General features: G+C 40.3%; 1 protein-coding gene across 14 annotated transcripts in view; it reads right to left on the minus strand.

Annotated features, from left to right (window-relative positions):
* LOC102198956 (ankyrin-3) overlaps positions 1-23,459 on the minus strand; it is a 116,928-nt gene that overhangs the window by 44,940 nt on the left and 48,529 nt on the right. For 5 of the 14 annotated variants that reach the window (XR_001290307.1, XM_013909404.1, XM_013909409.1 and 2 more), the window contains 16 exons: positions 14,677-14,778; positions 14,309-14,407; positions 12,022-12,120; positions 11,347-11,445; positions 9,800-9,985; positions 9,328-9,351; positions 7,709-7,807; positions 6,332-6,430; positions 6,056-6,154; positions 5,278-5,475; positions 4,651-4,749; positions 4,380-4,478; positions 4,199-4,297; positions 3,904-4,101; positions 2,608-2,709; positions 891-989 (listed from right to left, as the gene is read on the minus strand). Coding sequence is in view for 13 of the 14 variants with exons in the window: in XM_013909404.1 (XP_013764858.1) it covers positions 891-989; positions 2,608-2,709; positions 3,904-4,101; positions 4,199-4,297; positions 4,380-4,478; positions 4,651-4,749; positions 5,278-5,475; positions 6,056-6,154; positions 6,332-6,430; positions 7,709-7,807; positions 9,328-9,351; positions 9,800-9,985; positions 11,347-11,445; positions 12,022-12,120; positions 14,309-14,407; positions 14,677-14,778 (1,800 nt within the window). In the remaining variant the exon portion in view is untranslated. Of the gene's footprint in view, positions 1-890; positions 990-2,607; positions 2,710-3,903; positions 4,102-4,198; positions 4,298-4,379; positions 4,479-4,650; positions 4,750-5,277; positions 5,476-6,055; positions 6,155-6,331; positions 6,431-7,708; positions 7,808-9,327; positions 9,352-9,799; positions 9,986-11,346; positions 11,446-12,021; positions 12,121-14,308; positions 14,408-14,676; positions 14,779-14,933; positions 15,018-20,481; positions 20,593-21,116; positions 21,265-23,459 lie in introns of those variants that run through there. The other 9 variants (XM_013909415.1, XM_013909410.1, XM_013909403.1 and 6 more) reach the window with 6 other exon arrangements.

The raw sequence follows: 23,459 nt of genomic DNA on the forward strand, positions 1-23,459 counted from the left end.
GCAGCAATAACTGCAATAGTAACCCTACTCGTGTCTCTGTGTTAGCGCCTCTATACAACTCCTCTTGTACACACTGATTGATTTGTTTCCAAAAGCACTTAAATTAGATCAAGCACACTAACTTTAGAACCCAGCCAAATGAAAAACAATTTGAGAAAGAAAGAGAGAAAGGAAGAAGGCAGGACAGAATGAGTGTGGGAAGGCGACAAGAAAGGCAAAGGAATAAATTTAGACAGACGCAGATTAAGGGAGAGAAAGAGAGCTAGGATGGACCAAAGTGGCTTTGCAAGCTTTGGTCTCCTTTTGTGGCATGTCACTTGACAGTCCAGGCAAAACAGGCATTTCCTGCCACATTTTTGGTTGGTTCTGGCTTTTTGCTCACACTCGTTCTGCAGTTTCGACAGACTCTTAAAGCCTGGCAGGAGACAAACCATGACTTGACCACTTATGTTTGTCTGTCTAACTTAACAGCTTTTTTTTTTTTAGGTTTTATTGGGAATACATCATTTTCTCAACTCTTGAACAGACAAAAAAAGAGGAAATTTTAGTGGTTTGGCACTATTACTGACTCTGGAGTAATTACATTTCTTCTTTTTAGGAGAAACACAGTATATTGCTTGCAATATGTAGCAAACCAGCAACTCAAATCTGCTGACAGCATGACCTCATTTCAGGCTGGTCAGGTGGTTTGTAAGACTTGACTGAGCACAAAATAAAACTCACACTTTCACTGATAAATGATGAAACGGATGGAGGAAATGGGCGAGCATTAGATCCACATTCACACGGATGAATATTACACATAAATCATTATTAATGGGATGTTACGTAAGTGATAAGCCAGGTGAGTTCCTCTTAACACGTGTATTGATATGTGTCTGTGTGGATACCTTGGCGGCAGCGTGTGGGGAAGCTCCCTGATCCAGCAGCAGCAGTGCCACTCTCTGATTATCGTAGTGAGCAGCTACATGCAGAGGAGTTAGCCCACTCTAAAACACCCACACACACACACACACACACACACGTACAAATGCAGAGACACATCCACACACACACAGGAACACATACACACAGGCATGCAACACAACACGGGATTAGAAGATCACCGACCACACCCAAGCACAGACACGCTGACAAGTAAAATGAAAGAGCCAAATTAAAACTGTGTTAAGAAATTTTTAGAGATGGGCATCGAACCGATGAAAGATACAAAGTATAGGAGACGGTTAGAGCTCTAACTTCATGCGCTAAAGGTAGATGGCATTATTAGGAAACTGAGTGAGAGAATTTTCCTGCTGGCCTGCTGATAGATTTCAATGTATCTTCAAAATGTTGACTTTGCAGCACTTATCTACAACGGCTACAGTATTTTGATTTGGAATTCAATAGCCATGTCAAAACATGCTAAAGTCATCTCAAGTGTGCAAAAGCACCAAAACTGAAGATACACACTTTTCACTGGCCAGCAAAGATGTGACTAAAGCATTATTTTTATAGCAGCAGAAGAAGGATTAGTATTAGTTTACCAACAGCAGAAGCAGCAAGGTCTAGTTATTATTTTAAAATGTGATCAGAAAACTGAATCTAATAATTTTTTTTAACCAAAAGCATGTGCTTATCTGCCACTAGTTGTTCAAATTATATATTTTGAGACAAGATTTCTCAGTGTATCCATCGACACAAGTGGGAGATTAAAGGGTCTGCATCACTCATGTTAAACCACAAAACCGTGCTCGCAATTACTCTTTCATAGGACGTGTCCCACAGAAGGTGAATGCCCAACCAGGCCTCCACACAGTGTGGCTCACTAACAACAACCTTCCATAAAGAGAGTTTCAAGGTCATGTCATTGTCTTAATACTTTCTATAAGAGTTAGATGATGGAGGCATTATGTAAATAATGGTCTGTATATATGGAGTACTTTATAATCCTAGGCTCTAAAAGTGTTTTACAATGTTTTCTCATCAAAACGCACACGCAGAGTGATCAAACAGGGCGGCATATGATGTGACATACTCATTATTTCTACCAAAAGATATAAAAAAACCCCATATAATATCTTAAAGTCTTTATTTTCATCTTGATATAAAATGTATTATAATAATGACGACCTGATTTTCTTCTTTGTGTATCTGACACTGAGGCAGATTTTAGCATGACACCACCAGACACTGTGGAAGTTTCATTATCATATCTGACAGTCTTTATGTTAAACGCTTTCAGATGGTGGCAAAGATGCACATACGACTAGTGCCAGCAGGTCTCAGCTATTTAAGTCTCTCTCAGTGGAATAAAAGAACTCTGCCTACAAGGTTTTTGCAACAGGACAAGCATCTGTTTGATGTATCGCACTGTGATCAGACCTCAGCTTGCTTCCACCACACTACTACCTCCCAGCATCTGGGCCAGCTGCAACTCAGAAAACACAACACGGCCCTGCTGACTATCTTAGAGATGAGGACATGGAATTAGGAATTTCAGGTTTATACTGCACTTTTGCTGTCTATCATTTCCTTGCTGAACCTGCCTGCTCGTCTTAAACAGGTCATCTTTTTCTGTTTCTTAAATTTATACTCAGAAACTCTCCGCCTTTTCAGACATCTCACCTTTCCAGCAGCATCAGGTGCAGCTCCCTTCTGTAGGAGCAAACTGGCTACCTCCATCTTGCCATACTTTGCTGCCACATGGAGGGGACTGAATCCTTTCTGCTGGGCCAAAAAAAGGAGAGCAGGGAGTAGTGAGGGTATTTAAACAGGAAGTGAATATTTGCATTATTTTAGGTCCCACTTGGCTGGTGTGGGATCGAGCTTTTCCTTAAGCAACATAGTTTCTCACTGTCTTTCAGTGCTCAAGTCACAAATGAAAACAAAACAGCAGCAGCAAAGATTTTGTGTTATTCAGACTGAACAAAACAGAAAGTTTGATCTTAAGAGCAACATCTCTTTCCTTCATAAGACACAGGACACCGAACATTACAGTCCAAATAGGTTAAAAAGTTCAACATTGTGAAAACATTTTCAATAAAGTTATATTTTAGCCATATTTAAATTAGGATGGATTCACTTTATTAACAACACTCAAATGCAAAATAACTTACAAATGAGTATTGTCTGTGCATGAGTAATTTTCTCTCCATAGGGGTTCATTACACTGAGAAAGTAAGGCAAAGGTCTTTACTATCTCTTGAGGCAAATGCATGTCTATTACACGTTTTGCTGTGATGCTGGGTTTGATTTGCCAGTGTGATCACTTGGCTTCCTTCCTGTGTGTCTGCAAAGATATTTAAAGATATTAGATCATATTTTCCAGAGGAATGTGGGACTCCACAGATTCCCATTTTCTCTGAAACACTTGACCTCATTTGTGTGATAGCTAGTAATCGTGCCAGTTTTTAAATTTCTATTCATTTAATCTGCTTTATAAACACCTAAAAGGGGTCAATTAATCTGCTCGATGGCACAAATTTTCTGTTTTCACACAGATATGATATCATTTGCTTGAAAAGCCGACTAAGGTAAAGTCCCAAAAGATGCTATATGTGTGTGTGTGAGGAAGTAAGAGCCCACCATGGGGTTTACCCTTCATTAATCTGCTCTGCTAACAGAAGTCACCTTCAAAGACAGTCCACAGACACATATCACACTCACATCTTCCACACCCATTTTATACTTCGAGCAATGCACTTTTATGCAATTAGTCAGATCTGTGTGTCAGTTTAGTCAGTTTAGTATGCTTAGACTATGAATTCTTTTGCTGGGAGAAGGACGTATTTAGGCATTTATTTCATATGACAAGAACCTTGGAGGCCATTCGAAACAAAACCATGCCTACTAGTGGAGATACTGGAAAATGGGAACATTATCTACATTGCAATATAATGCTTAAACGTCTACAAGACATACCTTTGTTGCAGATGAGAGTGAGGCACCATTGTCCAGGAGCATGGCAGCAACATCATGGTGTCCTTCGCGGGCAGCCAGGTGAAGGGGGGTGTAGCCTGAGGTGGTGGCAGCATTGGCAGACGCACCGCAATGCAGCAGCTGCTGGACAATGTCGACCTTCCCCAGCCGACTGGATATGTGCAGCGCTGTCTGGTCATCCTGCAAAGAGAGGGGAAGTGACTTTTTGGCCCAGTTCTGTATCCCTTTTTGTTTTCTCCTTGACACAGTGATTGATAACGACGCTCTGTGTTCTAACCTTGGACTTGGTCTCCACCTTGGCTCCGTTCTTTAGCAGGTATCGGACTACGTCTGCCTGGCCTGCCCTGGCTGCCATGTGGAGAGCTGTCTCTCCTCGCTGGAAGATACAAAGGTTGTTGGCAAAAGGGAGATTTTCTAATCTGTATCGACATGTAGTACATTAAAATTAGTCTACTTACCACATTGGTGGTGTTGGGCGAAGCTCCGTGGTGCGTCAGCGCATGGACAATGTTTTCATGGCCCATAAAGGCTGCCACATGAATGGGCGTCAAGCCGGACTGCAGATAACAGATACGATGATCAACATGAAACATTAAAACACTAAAGACCAAATCAGCAACCAAATTTTATCCTGAACATCAAAACCAAACAACAATAAGATCAATTCCAAGTAATTATTATGTATTAAATGGTACAGAAGAGTAAAGGTGTTCCAGTATGCTCTATTACCTCTGTGACAGCCTGGATAGACGCTCCATGTTTAAGCAACAGCTCCATCACCTTGACTCTGTTCTTCTTGCAGGCGATATGAAGCGGAGTGAAACCATTCTGCATGAAGAGAAAGTGTAAAGCTAAGGCTGGTATTCCAGTACGATCACTGAGAAACTCCCCACAGCCTCTAAACATGTGCAAATGAGTGAATGCTGAGATGTGCCAGGATGCAAATGTGTGGTAAAGAAAAGGTAAATATGAGGAATAAACCTGTTTTCAGTCCTGTTTTAAACATTCGTATCAGCACATATCTATTTATTTCACACAAAAATAGTCCATATCATTAAAAAACAACAACAACAACAACAAAATATCCAACACAGACAAAACTATCAGAAAATAGACAGACACAGTAAAACTTTATATTATAGTGCTAAGACTTCTGCACTGTAAAGCTACCCAAACCAAACCATTTATTTTTTCTATGAGTATAATATTAATCATAAAAGCAAAACTTTTGGTGACTAACGTCTACCAACATCAACATTTCAGTATTTCTTGAACGTGATTTTTTTTGTCACGATCACGTGACTTTTCTGTTTTGCACCCCCATTCTTAACACCCCTTGTACGGCTTTATCCCTACCAGAGCCTTGGCATTTGGGTTGGCCTTCTTGTCCACAATGAGCTTGGCCACCTTATAGTGACCGCAGTGGGCAGCAACGTGCAGCGCCGTAAGGTAGTCATTGGTGACGTCATCCACGGGCACGTCGTGCTGGAGCAGGAGCTGGACACAGTTCAGGTGGTCCCCCTGAGTGGCCATGTGGAGAGGCGATAGGCCGTTCTATACAGGGCCGAGACAGGGAAAGAAAGAGAGAAAAGGGGAGAGAAAGAGAGAGCCAGACAAAGAAAGAGAGCGACAAACACACACGCAGACGGACACATAGACAGATGGACAGACAGACACAGTAAGTTAGGACGCGGCCATGCGCTGCACAGAAAGACTGCGAAGGAAGTTGCTGAGAAGGTTACAGAAGCATTGTTATAACGAGGCCATTACAACAATGTCTATTTTGTTACACTGGTCGTCCTGCGCGGTCAAACTGTAGGGCTGCGAAGGCAGCGGAGACAGGCTGTTCTGGAGAGGTCGCACAGATGTTATGGAGACAATGCGACAACACTACAGCAACAACAACAGACCTGCTATGTGAGTGGATGACAATTATTTAAATAGCTCCGAGTAGTTAGGAGAGCTGATTTTGAAAACAAAGGTATTCCAGTGTTATTAACATCGTGTATAGTGATCTATTCTGGTCTGTTTTATATTTAACTTAACGAAAAAGATGTCATGTGTTTGTGAACTTTCTTTTCTTCCCTATTCTGAGCTTAGCAGCATCTCCTGAATTGATCATCCAAGTAACTACCTTGGTCTTGGACAGTATAGGAGCTCCTCTGTCCAGAAGAATTTCTACCACCTGCTCGTGTCCGCTCCGTGCCCCACAATGAAGAGGTGTCAGACCGTCCTTAAAAGAACAAAATAACAAAATGAAACACTTTTTAAAATTTGCATTTTACTGTAAAATAATTTTAATAAACTTCAGTTTGTGCAAAATCAAATACTGCTACAGACAAAAACGTCTGTAAGTCTAAAAAACATAATTCAGCCTCATGTGCCTTTCTAATTGTGAAAAAAGTCTTACCTTGGTCTTTGCATCAATTTTGGCCCCTCTGTCCAGCAGCAACTTCACCATATTGCTGTTGCCCCTTTTTGCGGCCACATGAAGCGGTGTGATGTCATTCTAAGTGAAAAAGTGGAAAACTCTTAGACGGTTCTGCTCTCACATTATGCATTTAAACATATCTACAATTAGACAGAATTAATTCATTAGAAACTCGTAATGAAACTGACTAGTCTGCAACAGACTGTAATGCTTTGTTGCTCTCAAGCAAACAGCTGTAAGCCAGCTCCATTGTTTAACCATCCACCACTGCTGGTGGATAATTTTCTGGACCTTACCTGTAATCGGTATAAAAGCAGCACAAACACAAACACTGCTTCACACACTAGCTGATTCAAATATAGGCCACTGATCACTCTGATTAGTAAACATCTAATATGGAAACCCATTTTCTAAGACAACATCACTGAGATTACTCTGTATATGTCACATAAAATCTCTTCCAGGTCTTTATATTTAATCATATCTCAAAAAAATATGAATTCAGTCTGAGAATAACATAACAGATACATATATAACAAAATGTCCCATTGTTCTAAATAATCTCCCATTTCATGAGGGTCTTTATTAATCCAGGAATCTCTTTCTCTCTACCACTGAATACCTATATATTTATGGGAATGAACACAAATACATTAGGCTTCATCGTACCAACATTACTTCCAATACTTGCACTATTCTGTATGTGTACTATTGTATTTATTTATATTCATTCTCATTATTTTCTATTCATTCATTCTCTTCTATTCAAGTCCAGTACTGTTGTATTTATTCTTAGTTTATCTTATTTCTGTATAGTTGTATAAATGCATATTTGAATTTATTTCATTTTGATTTTTACATTTTGACCTTTGATCCAAGAGGATGATATTTCGTCCCACTGTATACTTGAGTGTATATTGTTGGGTTGACAATAAAACTCTACTTGACTTGACATTAAAGTTTGTGTGTGGGTGGTTTGGGTTTCACTGTTGTTTTCTCCCTTGAGTAAACAAAATATGCATTTGCCTATCAATGAAATGTCCACAAACAGAATTCATGTAAAAAAAAAAAATCCCACATTTGACACCAATATTTTCAGTCCATCCTATTTTGCTGAAGGGTTTACATGCAAAATATAAGTTTATTCTTTGCTTTTGCTTTCAAGGAGCATAAATGTGACAGATGTTTGGGAAATCAAAGTGATTTTCCTCTGCCATAAAAGCTAAGCTATACCTTTGTTTTACCGTTTCATAGTTTTTTTTTTTAATCCATTAAATATACCCGTATACCATATTCATATTTATTGTGTGTAATGGTTACACCTTTCCCAACCAGCAGAGGGCAGTAGAAACTCACCCGAGCCATGAAGTCCACAGCAGCCCCGCGGTTCAGCAAAAGCGTGGCCACATTAATGTTGCCATAATGCGCTGCGATGTGGAGGGGGGTGAAACCACTCTGAGGATTGAAGAAATGCAACAACACACGTGCAGACAGACAAATAGACACACCATGTTAAAAACAGTGGAGCAACATTCACACAAGATCAAACATCTGGCTTTACAAAGTCCCACTACATCAAACAAGGACACACTGGTAGCACACTGCTACACTGACACCTGACTTTTCTAACAGTTGCAGAAAAAGTCTATTTTTTCTAAAACTGTTAGAATCAAACATGGGCCCAACTAAAATATAACAATTTTACATTTAACTGACAAAAAACTAATTATAAAGATATGAGTGTAATATACAACTTGATTTGAAAGATCAAGAGCTAACTGGTGTAAATCTGTTTAATTCTATTTACAGCATTCTGATATTTTTAGCTGCAAATAATCACTCTGCAAATGAACTTAATCTCCATTTGTTAACATCTTCAATGAGAGATGTATCCTGATATAACTCCTGGATTAGCTGTCGGAGCAACTAAAAGACACTGGAAAATATCTGTGACCTTATGTCTTACATTAAACAATCCAACTGCTGGAATTTTAATTTCAAAGAGCCAAAAGTCAATCAGTAATTCAGACACGTGTCCCCACCGATATCCTGAACTGAGAAATCGTACCACAAAGTTCACCAAAATTAAAATGATTTATATCTGCCTTGAAAAAACACACTATTCATATAAAACAGATTACAGTGTCTTTCTTCTATCTGAGTACACATTTGTTTAACGCAATGCATAAGTCTGAAATCAAAGCCATTTTTGGATGAATCATATCAGAGCCTGCCAAAACCACAGACAATGCCAACCAAAACAGGCACGCACAGAAGGTGGCCACCTGGCTTTGGTTTAAAAAAGGGGCCAATGTTACCACAGACGCAGTGTCACACTAGCTTGTTACTTTGGTCCCATGCAAAATGCTTTAGGTGTGAGTGTTGAATATTGGATGTACTAGAGCTCAATAAAGGATACACCAGTAAACAAATTAGAGAGCCTGACTAATGCTAGAATGCAGGGGTTCTTTAGAGTGTAAAGGGAATTAGACTGCCATGCAAGTTATGGACAAACTGCTGGTTTCAAATGAATGATAACCATTTTTCATGCGTACACTGGTTATCATGCTAATCAGTTTCATGGAGGGACTTAGTCAGGACACATTAAGACAACATATTTTAAACAGTGACAAGGGATTTCCAAAAATAAGACACTTCAGCTTTGGACACCATGAAACCATTAGAATCAAGGAAAACCTTGATACCCAAGCCTTTAGCCTCAGATTTATTAAATCAGTATTTGTGAAGCATGCGCTTTAGCTCTGATTTTCTCAATGACCAGATATATCCACTAGATTGATGAAGCAATGAAAAGGAAGAAGGCAGTACTGAGCTAAAATGGAAAAGGGGGAGTGACAGAGGGCTGCAGAAACACTACTGCATCAAGTCAGGGGCACTGAAGTGATTGTCGCTGTTGTTTTCAGAGTTTTTATGAATAGGATGAACACTACATAATGTACAGAGTAGAGGTGTACCTCTGTTGTTCTATTCACCATCATCTACAGAGTCAGCCAAGAGAGGAGAGAACGGGCAATTAGTGAGAAAAAAAAAACAAATTAAAAAGGGCCTTCACTCACATGAAGTGGAGGAGCAGAAGAGGGAGAGGCAGCTCAGTGAAAAATAATCTACGGCAGAAAAGTTTCGGTGTGCAGACTGCGCTCTTACTTGAAGTTTGAGTTTAAGAATGAGAAGGATATTCTCAAACTCAAATCTTTTCAGAGATAAAACTGTCCAAAAAACAAACAGGAATGTACTTCTGCTTCTTTTCCGAAAGAAAGAGCATCAACAACAAATTCAAACAATAAAGAGAAAAGGCAGCAGGAAAAAAAAGACAATCAAGAAAACCAAAGAAATCAGTGTTAAAAACAAATAATCAAATAGGCAAAAAGAAAGAGACCAACTGATCATTCACTACCAAAGATGGGCTGCATCAGCGTTTTTGCTCACCTTGGACTCGACGTCTGCGTTGTGGTCGTTCTGCAGGAGCAGGGCCGCGGCCTTGGTGTCATCCTTGCGTGCGGCAATGTGCAGGGCAGGCAGGCGCACCTTGCCCTTTGTATCGTTCTCCAATAGCAGGGAGACCACCTGGTCATGGCCCTGCTGGAGGGCCACTGCCAGAGGGGTAAAGCCATCCTGCGAAGGAGGGGAAGAAATGAGTAACCAATGCTGGATGGCGTGGATGATGAGAGCAAATTAAACGCAGCTTATAAAAAGCAAAATGATTTTTAATAGTTTTATAGGCAATGATGAATCTAGGCTGCTCACATTATTTGAAGGTATTAATTATTATAATAAACAACTAGGTTAACTATGTCAATAACAGTGATGTGTTTTCATAAAAATATAGAGGCAGCTTGACCTAGAGGAGCATTTAGAATGAATTATAACTTCATATAATGTAGAAGTTACTGTACATTTCCAAGCCACACACAAATGTACGTTACATAATAAGAGGATGTGGAGAAGACAGCTCACATCTTCGGCATTTCCCACTCACATTGCCCTTATGATACATAATTCAGCCAAAAGCCATTTTATTTTACTGTGTTTTTGATACTGCATGTCTCAGTATGTGTGGGCAGAAGTGTGCACACACACACACACACACACACACACCCATATATATATATATATACACACATTTTTTTCCTGTCCTGATAAGCCTCTTTCAAGATGAGGGGTGACTCAGCCCAGCTGAACACTGATGGGAGATTATAGACTGACAGTGCAGTGCTCTCCATCGCCATCATCAAAATACTAAACGAGAGACTATTTAATTGGAAAATTGGGTTTGAACCCTCCTGGGGGAAGTGCTAAGGCACTTCCTTTAATTTGTCACCAACCTGTATATTACCTTATATCATGTTTGAGTAGATACTGTGCATGCGTGCCCATAAATGTAAACTTGCAAACGACAGGGTACACTGGGTATTGTATCATCTGCGTATGTGCACGTGTGTTTGTGTGAACGTGCTGTGACTGGAAAGTGTACGTGTGTTCCACAGACTAAGCAACGTTAATCAGAGCAGTAACAGCAGCTGTAGAGAGGAGGCAGGGAGCAGAGCAGAGCTCATCAGTGACCCGCTCAAGGTCACTCTACCTCCTCCGTACACTACCAATCAATGAAGTTCTGCCTAGTCCCTCATAAAGAGATGAGGAAGGAGGAGAGGAGGTGGGGCAGGCAGAGGAGAATAGGGGAAAGATAAGAGAGGGATCATGTGAGACAAAAAAGATGAGAAATAGACAGAAACAGGAAAGTGAAAAAGGAGACAAAAAGATGAAGACACCGATGGAGACTGAGGCAAAATGGGGGGGGTGGGGGGTGGAGGAAAAAGGGAGGAAGGGAAGGAAACAAAGGAGGAGAGGAGATGGAGGTGGTTAGTACAACAGATAAAAAAACCTTAGATATGACAGTGGCATAGAAAATGCACGGATACATACTACAGAGAAATGGACACACATGTGAGCACAAGAAACACACACACGTACAGTACCTCAGTGGCGATACTCTGGCTGGCGCTGTTCTCCAGAAGGAACCGCACCACCTCCAGGTGATTCTCCTGGGCTGCCATGTACAGAGGAGTGAAGCCATTCTGCACACAACATGAACCAAAAGACACACAATCTTTTTCAAACATTACACAACAACAAATACATCAACCTTTACTGATGCTTACATAAGAAATGATTCCACGTTTCCTTGTATTTAGCCGTTTTAAACTTGGTTTAAACATAAAGTTTCATGTGACATCTCCTAACATGTCATAAATGATGACTATTATAGCAACTGATCACCTTTAAAGTGACATATACACACTGAGTATATCTTAACAAAACATGTTCCAGTGGTCTGAAGGTAAAAAGTTTTTCCTCTGCTTGCTTTTTTATTTTGGACATTATCAGAGAGAAAGAAGCTGGCTGAATATTTTCTCTCGCTTCGATCTAATAGAGTTAAATGTGAAATGCAAGGACAAGCAGTTTCCTGAAGAGGCAGAGGCCTAGTTGGCATTATGCCAGTTTCTGTCAGTGAGGATTTCTCCCTGTATGTCAGCGACTATCTGATATAGATCATCTCAACAGCAGTGTAATTATACCTACCCTAAAGCCAGACCACCAAGACCTTGCTGTCATTTTGACATTGACTTGCAGGCATTTCGAGTATATCCCACCTGAGATTGTGAGTTGACATTGGCTCCATTAGTGACCAGCTCTTTGACGACTTCCGTTTGGCCAGCCAGCGACGCTATGTGCAGAGCAGTGTTTCCTTTCTGGATTACACGGAACAACCAAAGGAATGCATGTTAAGCTCTGGCCCACCTGTCCCACTGTTTTGCTTGTGTGTATGTGTGCGTGTGTGAATGTGACTGATTGCCACTATGCTCTTCATATATCCACATCAGTATCTATGTGCACCTGTGAATCCCCTTACACAGATCACATGCTTGTACTGCTGGCATTCCAGCTCTGGCATCCCCCTGCATGCAGTGCCAACAATGTGTCACTTCCTATCCTGCCAGTAAATAAAACTGGTGGAGACTTTTTAAGAACCTGTGCAGTTCCTTGTGAGGGCAGAGTCGACCCTCAGCCTGATTCATGGCCACATGATCCTGATGCTAGTTGATCACAAGGTTCTTTTGCACAATAGCGATCAGTCACGTATAGCGCATACAGGAGCAGGGAAATCTGATAGCCATGACTCCTAACAAACAGACAAGTTTCTTTTTGTTTATTACACCACCACTCAAAGCTGCCAAAGATGCCAAATTACAGTTATTTGCAAGCACTGCTGAATACAAAAATTAGTTTAATGGTTGAAACTCTGATTTCTTCTATTTCACTATGATTTTTTTTGACAGATTTATAAAATATCTGTGTTTTGATACGCTGTCACTTTATTTTAATATTCATTTAGTCACCTTATTATTGTTGACAGGCTAATTGTACTTATGTTTATACCTTTATTACATGCTGTAATGGCCTTTTTTTTGGAGCATTTCAACTTGCTATACATCAAAATATAAGTAATTAGGCCATAGTAACAAAATAAATCACAAGAAATGCAGTAAAAGAAATTGAAAAGCTTCTTTCTACGCACTAGATATAGAAATGTCATAGCTATATCCATCAAAATTGTAAATGAAAAAAAAGTTGCACAAATATATAGAGATATATTTATATATAGGGAGAAGAGATATTTATATATTCATATGTGTCTAACGAGACACAACATTAGTACAATACTACATGTTTGAGGCCAAACGTTTCAGCTTTTGTTTGGAATCGTGTTCATTCAGATCTATCGTAGCTTTTATGAGTGGTAACACTTAAACAGCAGTGTTAAAGAAGTGCTGGCTGCACTATTTGAAGCTAACTGACAAGTTACATTATTTAGTTTTGCAAAAATACCAACTCCTGTGCTTGAAAAAATGTGCCAATGTTTTCACAGTGTACATTTGAGCACTGAAAACACACAGATAAAGGCAGGTGAAGATCTTGGCCTTATTTAAAAAAATGATTAGAAAAATACTCCTTAAATTCCTTCATGCTGAGAACCCTCAAATATTTCTGGCTAAACAAACACTATGAATACCATTTTAAAGACACGTATTTAAGTTCATGTAATCCAGTGCAGCGATGCCACTACAGCTCAAAAGATCAGTTATTGTATCACTGACTATTAGTGAACACAGGACTTCTTGTTTAACTCTCCCACAGTGAGAGCAGCACTGTTGGAGGGGCTAATGAACAATAACTAGAATCAAACAGAGACGCTGTTGCTAAACAAGAATCCTCGATAGCGTTGCCTCCTCTGGCTGCTTAAAGAGGAAACTGATCGGCATTAGGATGCAAGCAGACACAGGCATATCAAACTAATCCTCGAGCATCCTCCAGGTCACAATACAGAAATATTTTAATTGGGAAGATTTTTTCCTTGATCTTGAATATTTTATTGTGTCTTATGTTTATGTCAGCACTAGGCATGTGGCCTGGGGCCCAGAGGCTGAGCCAGACCACTAAATGGCAGTAAAAGGCTTCAGGGGAGAAATATGGAAAACATTTCCAGTGGCTCTTCCGCTGAACTCCTTTTAGATCAGAATTGAGATGCGTCCATAGCAAAAACCTGTCTTATTAAAATATATGCATGTTTTTACAATACATAAAATAACACTACAACTGGTTTTACTTATCTAGATGTTTAATACATACAATTCTTGCAACACACTCTTTTGCTTCATTCTAGCACACATTCTATTATTTTCGTATGGCTAATTACCTTGTCTGCTTCCAGCAGTAGTCCCCATAGACGTCATTAAATATTGATCCAGTATCAAACACTAACAAAGGCTGCACACTTCGTCGTACTGATTCTGCATACTGTTTAATCCTACAGAGATGCCATGATCCGCGCTCGGTCCAAATATAGTCTTCCATTATACCTGATGGAGTTGGTCTTACCTTTGTGGCTGCGTCCACAGTGGCTCCGAGCTTCAGCAGCTCAGCAACAACCTCTACATGTCCCTCCTTGGAGGCCAGATGAAGAGCATTTAGACCATTCTAGGAAGGAAACGTTTATAGGAGTTAGGGGTCTTATGCATGATGAGATAATATGAGATTACGTTTGATTGTCAATGATACGTTGGCTAAAATCATCTATGTTTTATTTATGGTAAGATAGTGTTTATTAAGTTATACATGAATCTTGTAGTCCTCTTAAATTTAGCTTGGGAAGCATTGCAGCTTAATGCGTACCCTAACATGCTTCTTTAATTCTAAAATCAATGAGCACGCATAAGGACATGACAGTTTAAATGGTAAAAACTTACTTGATTGCAAATGTTAATCTCAACCCCAGACTTGAGGTAGTCAAGGACTTTTTCGAGGTTCCCTGCCCGGGCAGCTCGTAGGTAACTGGCATTGCTATCAGACTTAAGAGGAGGAGGAAACAAAGAGAGCGAAAGAGGGCACGAGAGGCAGATGAGAGAGAGAGCAAGAACAAAGAGAGACGAATTAAGCACTGTCTTGATTTAAACATAACACATCTTTAAGCCCACAGTAGAACAAAGCATGTGCATTACTGTACCAGGTAGAACTCTGTCATAATTTCTCAGACATCCAAAAACATCTTATCTTGGCAAAAAAACAAAGCTAATATCCACAGATGCAATGTGTTCATTTTTACACCGCGAACAAAAAAAAGTCTACTTGTGCTTCAAAGCGAGAAAACACAAACATTTCAAGAAGTAAATCCATGAGAAAGCCAACAGAGCCCAAGCATATCTTCCCGACAATTCACATCATCCTTCATCATCCATCAGATCCCACCGGAATGTTATTGCAGCTTTGTTAAATCCAAATGTCCATGATTCCCCAGTGAAAGAAGTTCAGTGACCGGGTGGTCGTTACAGCTGCCACAGAGACCTCCTCTTTTCCTCTGAGATGTTTTCTGTCCACCAGCAAAGCAGTTATGACTCTACGTTGCCGTGCTATGAGAAGCAGAGCATCCGCTGTTCTGCTCAGCTGTCCTTTATTTCACTACAGAAATAGGGCTTTGCACACCAAAATATAATGATGAGGCAAGCATTTTTTTTTTTTGCCCCATAACAAATGTGGTGAGCATGTGCGTGTAGAGAAGAAAAGAAAGGGAGGGAGCAAGATGGAAAGGAGGAAGAGAGAAGAAAGAAAAAGAGAAGGAGAAGGAGAAAGCTAAAAAAAAAAGGAGAATAGAAGAGACGAAGGTAGTTTCTTTTCTGTGTTCATGTTACCTCAGAGGACATTAGGTCTGACATAAAATGACACACAGCAAACTCTGCACATTTTGTCTCCCTTCTTCGCAGCAGCCTTGCAAAGAGCATTTTGTAAAACTCAGCACTGGTGCTGCTGAGAGCAGGAGGGAGAGATGCTGTGATATGCTGCTTCATAACAGGGGCACAAAACCAAATTCCCCTGATTTATCAAAAGCCCAGACTTGCTAAATTTAGCTTGCATCCAGAGACATGTAGGATAAACGCAGCAGGGCAATGGTACAAGTGGTTATCCAATGTTGTATTCTCTGCCTCCCCCTCCACAGTGCTTGTCCAGAAATAACTCTGACGAGCATAGAGGGATCTGACCCTTTGCCAAAATGTGAGGGAACAAGACACCAGTATTAGATTGTTCCACTAGTCTGTATAAAAGTTTGAGAGGAAAATATTTCTGTTTGTGCTCTTGCACACATGTGTGGACAAACAAATGAAATACAAATGAGGCAGTGTTAACTGGAACCCGAGTCATTTCCTGATTACAAGATTACAAGAAACCATTAAGCTAAAACTTATATATCTGCAGCCACATCTAGAGATTTCTCCTTCCTTTTTCCATAGCCCCAACCCTCTGAGGAATGTGTGATAGCACTGAATCACTAATGATATTTCTGCTCTTGTGGCCTTGAGAAAAAGTCATGCGTGGTACCGAACCAGCATGATAAGTAAACAGCAAAAATGAGCCATGCACCGAGAACAATTAAAGAAAAATTCAGCTCTTAACTTTATCAAATGCATGTGCAGAGGTAATATTATAAATGTCTCAAAGGTCTAAAGAGGCATAATAAAAGCTTGAGATTCTTTCTTAAGATTGATGCTCTATCAGTGTGTGTGGCTGTGATTATCTTAGCATTACTTAGCATTAGCACTGCTGAAATGTACCGGGAAATAGGGCTGTGATACTGAAAGCCTTTAAACATCCAGTGCTATGCTCTGGATCTTCTTCAGAGAAATACCTCCAAATAGCTTTATAAACAACGTGATGCAATGTAAACAATCTCCACAGCAATTAACTTAAAATTAAGCATAACCTTTACTTAAAATTCAGCATAATACAGTGAGTAGGTCTTTTATGATAACCTGTGGCCCAGCCACAGTCAGCAGCCACCCTCTTTCTTGTCATCATTTTTATTTTCTGTCTTCTGTTAGGTCTACGTTTCATTTCTTTTCAACCTTCTTTACAGTGAGAAGTGCTGGCTATGCAGGAATGGTGAGAAAATATTGATATTAAATATTGAAGGGGGGCTGTAAAAATAAAAAAAGCAACACCATGATGTCATTTCCCCTCCAAAAAACTTCATACACATTTTTCCGCCGCAGAATTAAACACAGCATAAATTCAGGCAGGCCTTGAAGTCGAGCACATTCCACAATCCTGTAGATCATCTGTCTTCAGTTCCAGATTACATCAACTTGCTCATCAGACACTCTTTTATGCATCCTATGGGCAGTTCTCATAGAGTTCATACTATTTAAGATGCTTTAAAGCTGCTCTTTGCAACTCACTTCCAACCCAACTCGTCCTTTCATGCTGTTTCTGTCTTAATCAGCGTCATGTCTGTTATCACTATACACTTAAAGGGTAGCATGTCACATCACAAAGTGGAAATTACTGCATATGGAAATAATCTAATTTTAACTATAGTGGTTCTGAACAATATCGAAGATGGGAAGGAAACATATAAAATGTTTCTTTGCCAAAACTTAAATGGGTATTGCCTTTTTATTGACTTACTGAAGTCTCTCCACATACTATAATATCTGTGCAGCATATGTTTGTGTTTCCCACCAACTAAGATGTTTCCTACTAACTGCCATGTGTCCTCACTGTGAAGCATGGTCTGCAATGTCTGACCCATGTATGAGCTCTTGAGTGCAACCAAATGCGTGACCGCTCTGAAACCCCCTGACATGGAAATGCAAAGGTCACACTGCTGTGGAAAGACAGCATGCACCAATACTGCTGCTTGATTTACACCATCAAATATTACCTAGGTCGAACATGATATCTAATGCAGCCTTTAATCGTTTAATACAGATATTAAATGAGGGATGACTGGTTGGCAGCAGATGAGACAGAAAAAATATATAAACTTCATTACAGAAAAGTTACTTCATTAAGAGCTTTTACGTGTTTCTATGACAACTTGCATAGTCTTTTAAATATCACATGGTGCTCTTTGCTTCTCGCAACAGATTAAGTAGTCCACATCCATATCTACATTATTACTGATTTCAGTTTATCCCTTAATACAGTGACCAAAACGTCCAGCCCCACAGCCATCCCCATCTATGTCTAACATGAGGGATCTTGGCGTCTTTGTGAATGAAGTATTACACACGACTGGGTATGAGATTAGTAAGAGAAATATTATTAAGCCTCCACAGATCAGAGGTTCAAAGAAAATGGGGCCATTAAAGACTAGGTTAAGCCTGAAGGAAAGCATTAATCTCATGTTAGATAGAAAGTAGAGGACGAGAGCGAAATCTGGCACACAAGTGCTAACGAAAAAAGCCTGAAATTACGCCATCACTCCAAATTAACATCTGAAAGAGTCAAAAATTGAGCTAACTTTCAGGTAAGATGCTATAAAAATGAGAATTAACCATATGGGTTAAAAATTAATAGAGCCCTGTCGCCACTGCCTGCAGATGCTCTTTAAAATGAAGAAAAAGAAATGTGAATAAAAAGCAGCTAGGCCTTTGTGCTGGCATTTGATGAACCAAAATGCATGTGTTTGATAACACTACAGCACCTGTTTCATAGAGTGGATACGCTCTTTGAAGAAGAACAAACCCTTAAAGGTTCAATCTGCCTCTTCAAAAAAGGGAAGCATGGGAACAAAGCACAATCCCTACTGAAATTTTGATAGTACAGATTTCAAATATCTAGTAAACATTCCCTGTTTTTGCTCACATGATATATACTGTAAGCTGGTAACAATGCATGTGTGGTGTCAACAAATGCTACTCTCCCACAATAAACTTGGAAAATGAGAATCTACTCACAGTAACATTTTTGGATAAAGAAAATAGATCTGTTTTCTTTTTTTGTTGTTCTTGGAGTTTTCTTTCCTTCCAAAGGCAAATCTGATATCCAGCTATTAGAATAAAATTAGCATTACAGTATGACACAAAAGGATGAAATTAAGTTCAATTCAATTCAATTCAATTTTATTTATATAGCGCCAAATCACAACAAAAGTCGCCTCAAGACGCTAGTAAAGGCATAACGGTCAGATTTTGGGTGGGTCACATCATTCACTTCTTGAATTTGAACTTCACGACCCGTTGCTGCTGCTGTTTGTTTTCATTTTTGCTGAATCTGTAATTGGCACCTTTTCGCTTCATGACATCAACGCAGTGATAGTCTATCTGGATAGAAGGTACTTAGTATAAAGAACTGATATCCTGTCTTTCCAGACTACAATGATGTCAGCTTGGCACTATATACCAAGCTCACAACAAAGCAGAAGCTCACACACTGAGTGGAACAGCATTTATATAGCACTTTTCTAATCTTACTGACCATCCAAAGCACTTTAGACTACTAACCATGCATTCATATAGCGCTTTATTATATACACTTTAAATACCAGTCATCCGAAGTCAATTTAGAATCACTAATGAGCCTAACATGCATGTTTTTGGACTGTGGAGTCTAAAAACACACATGTACCTGAAACAAACCCAAGTGGGCATGTGCAAATTCCACAAAGCAGGACCCCAGCTGTGCTTCAAATCAGGACCTTTCATAGCATGAGGGGACAGAACTAACCGCTGCACCACAGATAAAAACAATGTAGACACACATGCGTTGATGTCATCACTGTAGGCGCTGTGTGAACTGAGGGAGCTTAGAAGAGGAGAACCAGACCAGCAGCAGCTGTATTGTTTGATTTTATCCCCTGCTCTCCTGACAACACAAAACTCACAGAGCTCTACAAGCACAGAGTCAGGGGCATTGAGTAACAGGCCACATCTTCTATGAGTGCCAAAGAACCTCATCTCAGCAACCACAACATCCATTCCTCTCAGCTCTAAATAGTCAAACTTCCCAAATCCCCAGCCTTGCTTATTTCCCCATGGAAACTTGACTTCTTTCTTTTTCTCCATGCAAAATACAGAAAAGCTGCTGCTGATTAATCCATCATTTCACTGTCAACAAGCTCACACCAGAAAATCCTAATTAAACCTTTTAGAGACATGGATGTTAAGTGATAACATGATATCTATATGAAGAGATGTGACATTTTTTTAATCTTCTCTGATTTTAAATGTAAGAGTTGCATGTACCATGCACATGGCGCAGACAAATGGTTCTAATAAAGCTTTTAGGCTAAGCGGCAGTGAGACACTGTGTGACTTAGAAAGCAAAAGAATGAATGAATGAATGAATGAGCAAGTAACTAAAGTAAATCACTTTGGAAAAAATTCATTCATCCAGAGCGTTCAACAATGAAACAGCTTTACTGAGAATATTATCACACTACAGTAATTCAATAAAAGCTTCAGCTGAACTCACATATTTACTTACCTACATTTTGGATGTGTACAATTTATATGGGCAAATATCAGTCCAGTCAAAAACATGATCTAGTATTGCCATGCAGGATCAAACAATCACACAGTCACTTCAAGCTCTGTTCATTAAGATCAGTTGACTTTCCATGTTCATACGCAGCCACAGCCTAGTACAAATGAGACCAGTACCATTCTAATGGTTCACAAAATGGTTCTAAATTCACAATATTAACCTCTGAGTGAGTCAATAAACAAAACTGCAAAATAAATCAAATTAATCCAGGCAGAAATTCTAGCACTACTCACTTGGGTTAGGAAGACAGCACCCTCCTCCACCGCCATGATCACTTTATTTCCCTCTTTCTCTCTCTCCTCAGAATGACAAGCAGTGAAACCTGAGCTCAGAGTGGCCAGCCAGCCAAGCAGTCATTTGCTAAGTCAGTCCGTTAGTTAGTCCTGCCCTTATCTCAGCCTCCTGACCATCCATCCTATCCACTCAGAGGAAAGAGCAAGGTGCAACTTGTTCAGTTAACAAAGGATTTTTTTTTTTAAACTAAGAAGTGCTAGCATAGGAGTAATTGGAGGCAGCCCCTTCTTCTGCCTGGTTGATGCCCCACACACCAGACAAAGGGATGGAGGGAAGCTGAAGACGTATTGCAGAGGGTAAAGGAAATTGATGTCAGGAGGAAAAACTAGAGAGGAGGTCTACACAGCACTGCTGTAGCGAGTAAACAAAGCACTGAACATCTCGTAGTCTTTCACGCTGTAGAAAGGACACATGCCAAATCCCCTCTGCTGCCTCTCTCCCTCCCTGTCCCCTCTTGGTGTCTTTTTTATCAAATGTCAACAAGAGTAAATCCCTGCTGCCTCACAGAAGCTGGCCCCTGCCCCAGAAAGCACCTTCAAATCAGGGAGTGTGCAGGAAGAGCACCCTGACTTACCATAATAGCTGAGGCTTCTCCCTCCCTCTCTGCCTCCTTCCTTTTCTTTCTCACCTTCATTTACTCTCAGGGTAGGTAGGTGGGGGTTGCTACCGTTATCTTGATATCCAAGGTTGGGTAGTCAATGACGGACATGGGCCAAACTGAAAATAGCAGCTGAAACAAATACTTTCGCTAAAATGCCACCCCCCCTCAACCCCTCTTGTTATCCCACCCACTTGCCCTCTTTCCCTCCCACTCATTCTCTCTGGTTCACTCTCCCTGCCTCACACAGGGTCTGCCAGCACACGGCTTTTTATTGTCATCCTGCTTATCAGCTATTTTCCCCTAACAAAAGACCAGTTTGAGTGTTGTGAGTTAATGTCCCGGCTGGGGCGGCTCTACCTAGTTGTGTAAAATGAGCCAGGGGGATCTGAGAACATGGGAGCTAGCAGCAGTGAGACTTTGCGTGCCTACTGGGGGTGGTTTATGGGGTTTATAATTCCAATAACAACAGACAACAACAACAATAACACCACACACTATCCTAGGGGCAGGTGGATCCGAGGGGCACCCCCAACGGTCAATGGGGATATTTTAACAGAGGATTAGGAGCTTTTCCGTCAGTATTAGGGACACCCTCTGTCTCTCCACCTCTCACCCCTCAGCAGGCACGCCCCACTTCTCCTCGCAGATTCTGCTGGATAATCCCCCCACACAGTAAGACAGCAACCAAGTGAACTCACTGCTCTACATGAAGAGCTGGATCTGATCACTATCTGTATGAGCAAGTTAAGCATAACATCCAGCATAACTAGTGAGGTGTATATTTTATCCAGGATTATTGCACCTGTGGGTGGCATGCAATCTGATCATTCATCTTCCAAGACCACCCGCTGCTGTTATGCTTTCACATAGCTTTCAGTTGCATGTTTATAAAGCTAAAAGATTGGTCCATTGCTCCAACTGCACATTTGCAGTCGATAAAGCAGAAAGACAATGTGATAATAGCCATTATAACACTACATATCAACATGTATCTTTTTAATGTCAACAAACAGCATGAAAAGACCCCAAAACACCATTGATTAGGTGGTTTTTATCTCTCTCTCTCTTTTTCTTCTTAGCCCTTTTGTCCCATTTCCTGTGCTACACTGTGCACTGTAGCCCCGAACCTCTCACTGACACTACCTGATACAGCTGTACGTGAAAATGCAAATGTCTAGATCAGTCAGATTGGACATTAAACTAACTTCACTCTGCCAGCTCCTTGGTATAAAATCCAACTGCACCCATGTGGGAATAACGCAGGGAAATGTCCAGGAAATTCACAGTGAGTGGGCATCTTGTGTCATCCCTCATATAGATAAAATAGAGTATTTCCTTTAATGAGAATGAAGCTTCTTTTGTGTACATAGTATAGAAAAAAAATCATCAAGTAAAAAAAATTTAAAGTGGGAACGCAGGGCCATGGCATGGGGAAAATGAGAAACACAACCGGTTAACTACACAGGAAACGAAGGGCGAAAAGACCGTGGTTATAGAAATCTAAAGTGCTTTGAGATCAGTGCTGTTGTTAAAAGATGCTATAAAAGTAAAATAAACACATCTGAACTGAAGCTCAAAAGTAAAACAAAATAACGTTTTTATGCTTTTAGAAAATCCAGCATGAGCATAAAACCCCCCCAAAATACATATTACTAATACTATTTTCAGTGGAAGATAATCTAATCCAAAGATTATCTAAATAAATACTGTGGTTAAATGCCAGCATATGGAAAATCCCTAATACGTTGCATGTAAGATTTTGACAATAAATTGTTATTTTCTTACTGGGGACTCTCCTGGCAGCAGAGAGTATCACAGACACTGATGTAAACACAGACAGAATAGTCAGTCACATGCACTCCATCTCTCAGCAAAGGCCAGTGAATTCTGTTACTATTCCGGATGAATAACACCACTGCATTCTGGGTATTTTCCAGCTCTATAAACTGCCAGACGACAGATAAAGAGAGTTGGGGACAATCAGCGGGAGTCAGGGAAATTTAAATGCAGAGAGAGAGAGAGGGAGACTAGTGCACGTGAGAAGTGGCAGAGGGAGTGACAGATGCTCTGGACCAGAAGTGGCGAGCTGAACATGTGATTGGTGGATCACAGGTCCCTTCACAGTAACGCTGCAATAAGCAGCCTTCCTAGGAAAAGGCATGGTTACCATGGTTACGGGGGAGGTCACAACAGAAGGGGAAGAGAGTCGGGCCTACTTATGGAAAATTATCTTTTCTGGCACTCACGACTGGTAGCGGCTGCCAGCAATCACAGCCACTGGTTTAGTCCTGGTTTAGTATTTTACTTGGAAAAAAA

This window comes from Pundamilia nyererei, unplaced genomic scaffold, assembly GCF_000239375.1.
Source record: "Pundamilia nyererei isolate P.nyererei 1_Seehausen unplaced genomic scaffold, PunNye1.0 scaffold00024, whole genome shotgun sequence".
Lineage (NCBI taxonomy): Eukaryota > Metazoa > Chordata > Actinopteri > Cichliformes > Cichlidae > Pundamilia > Pundamilia nyererei.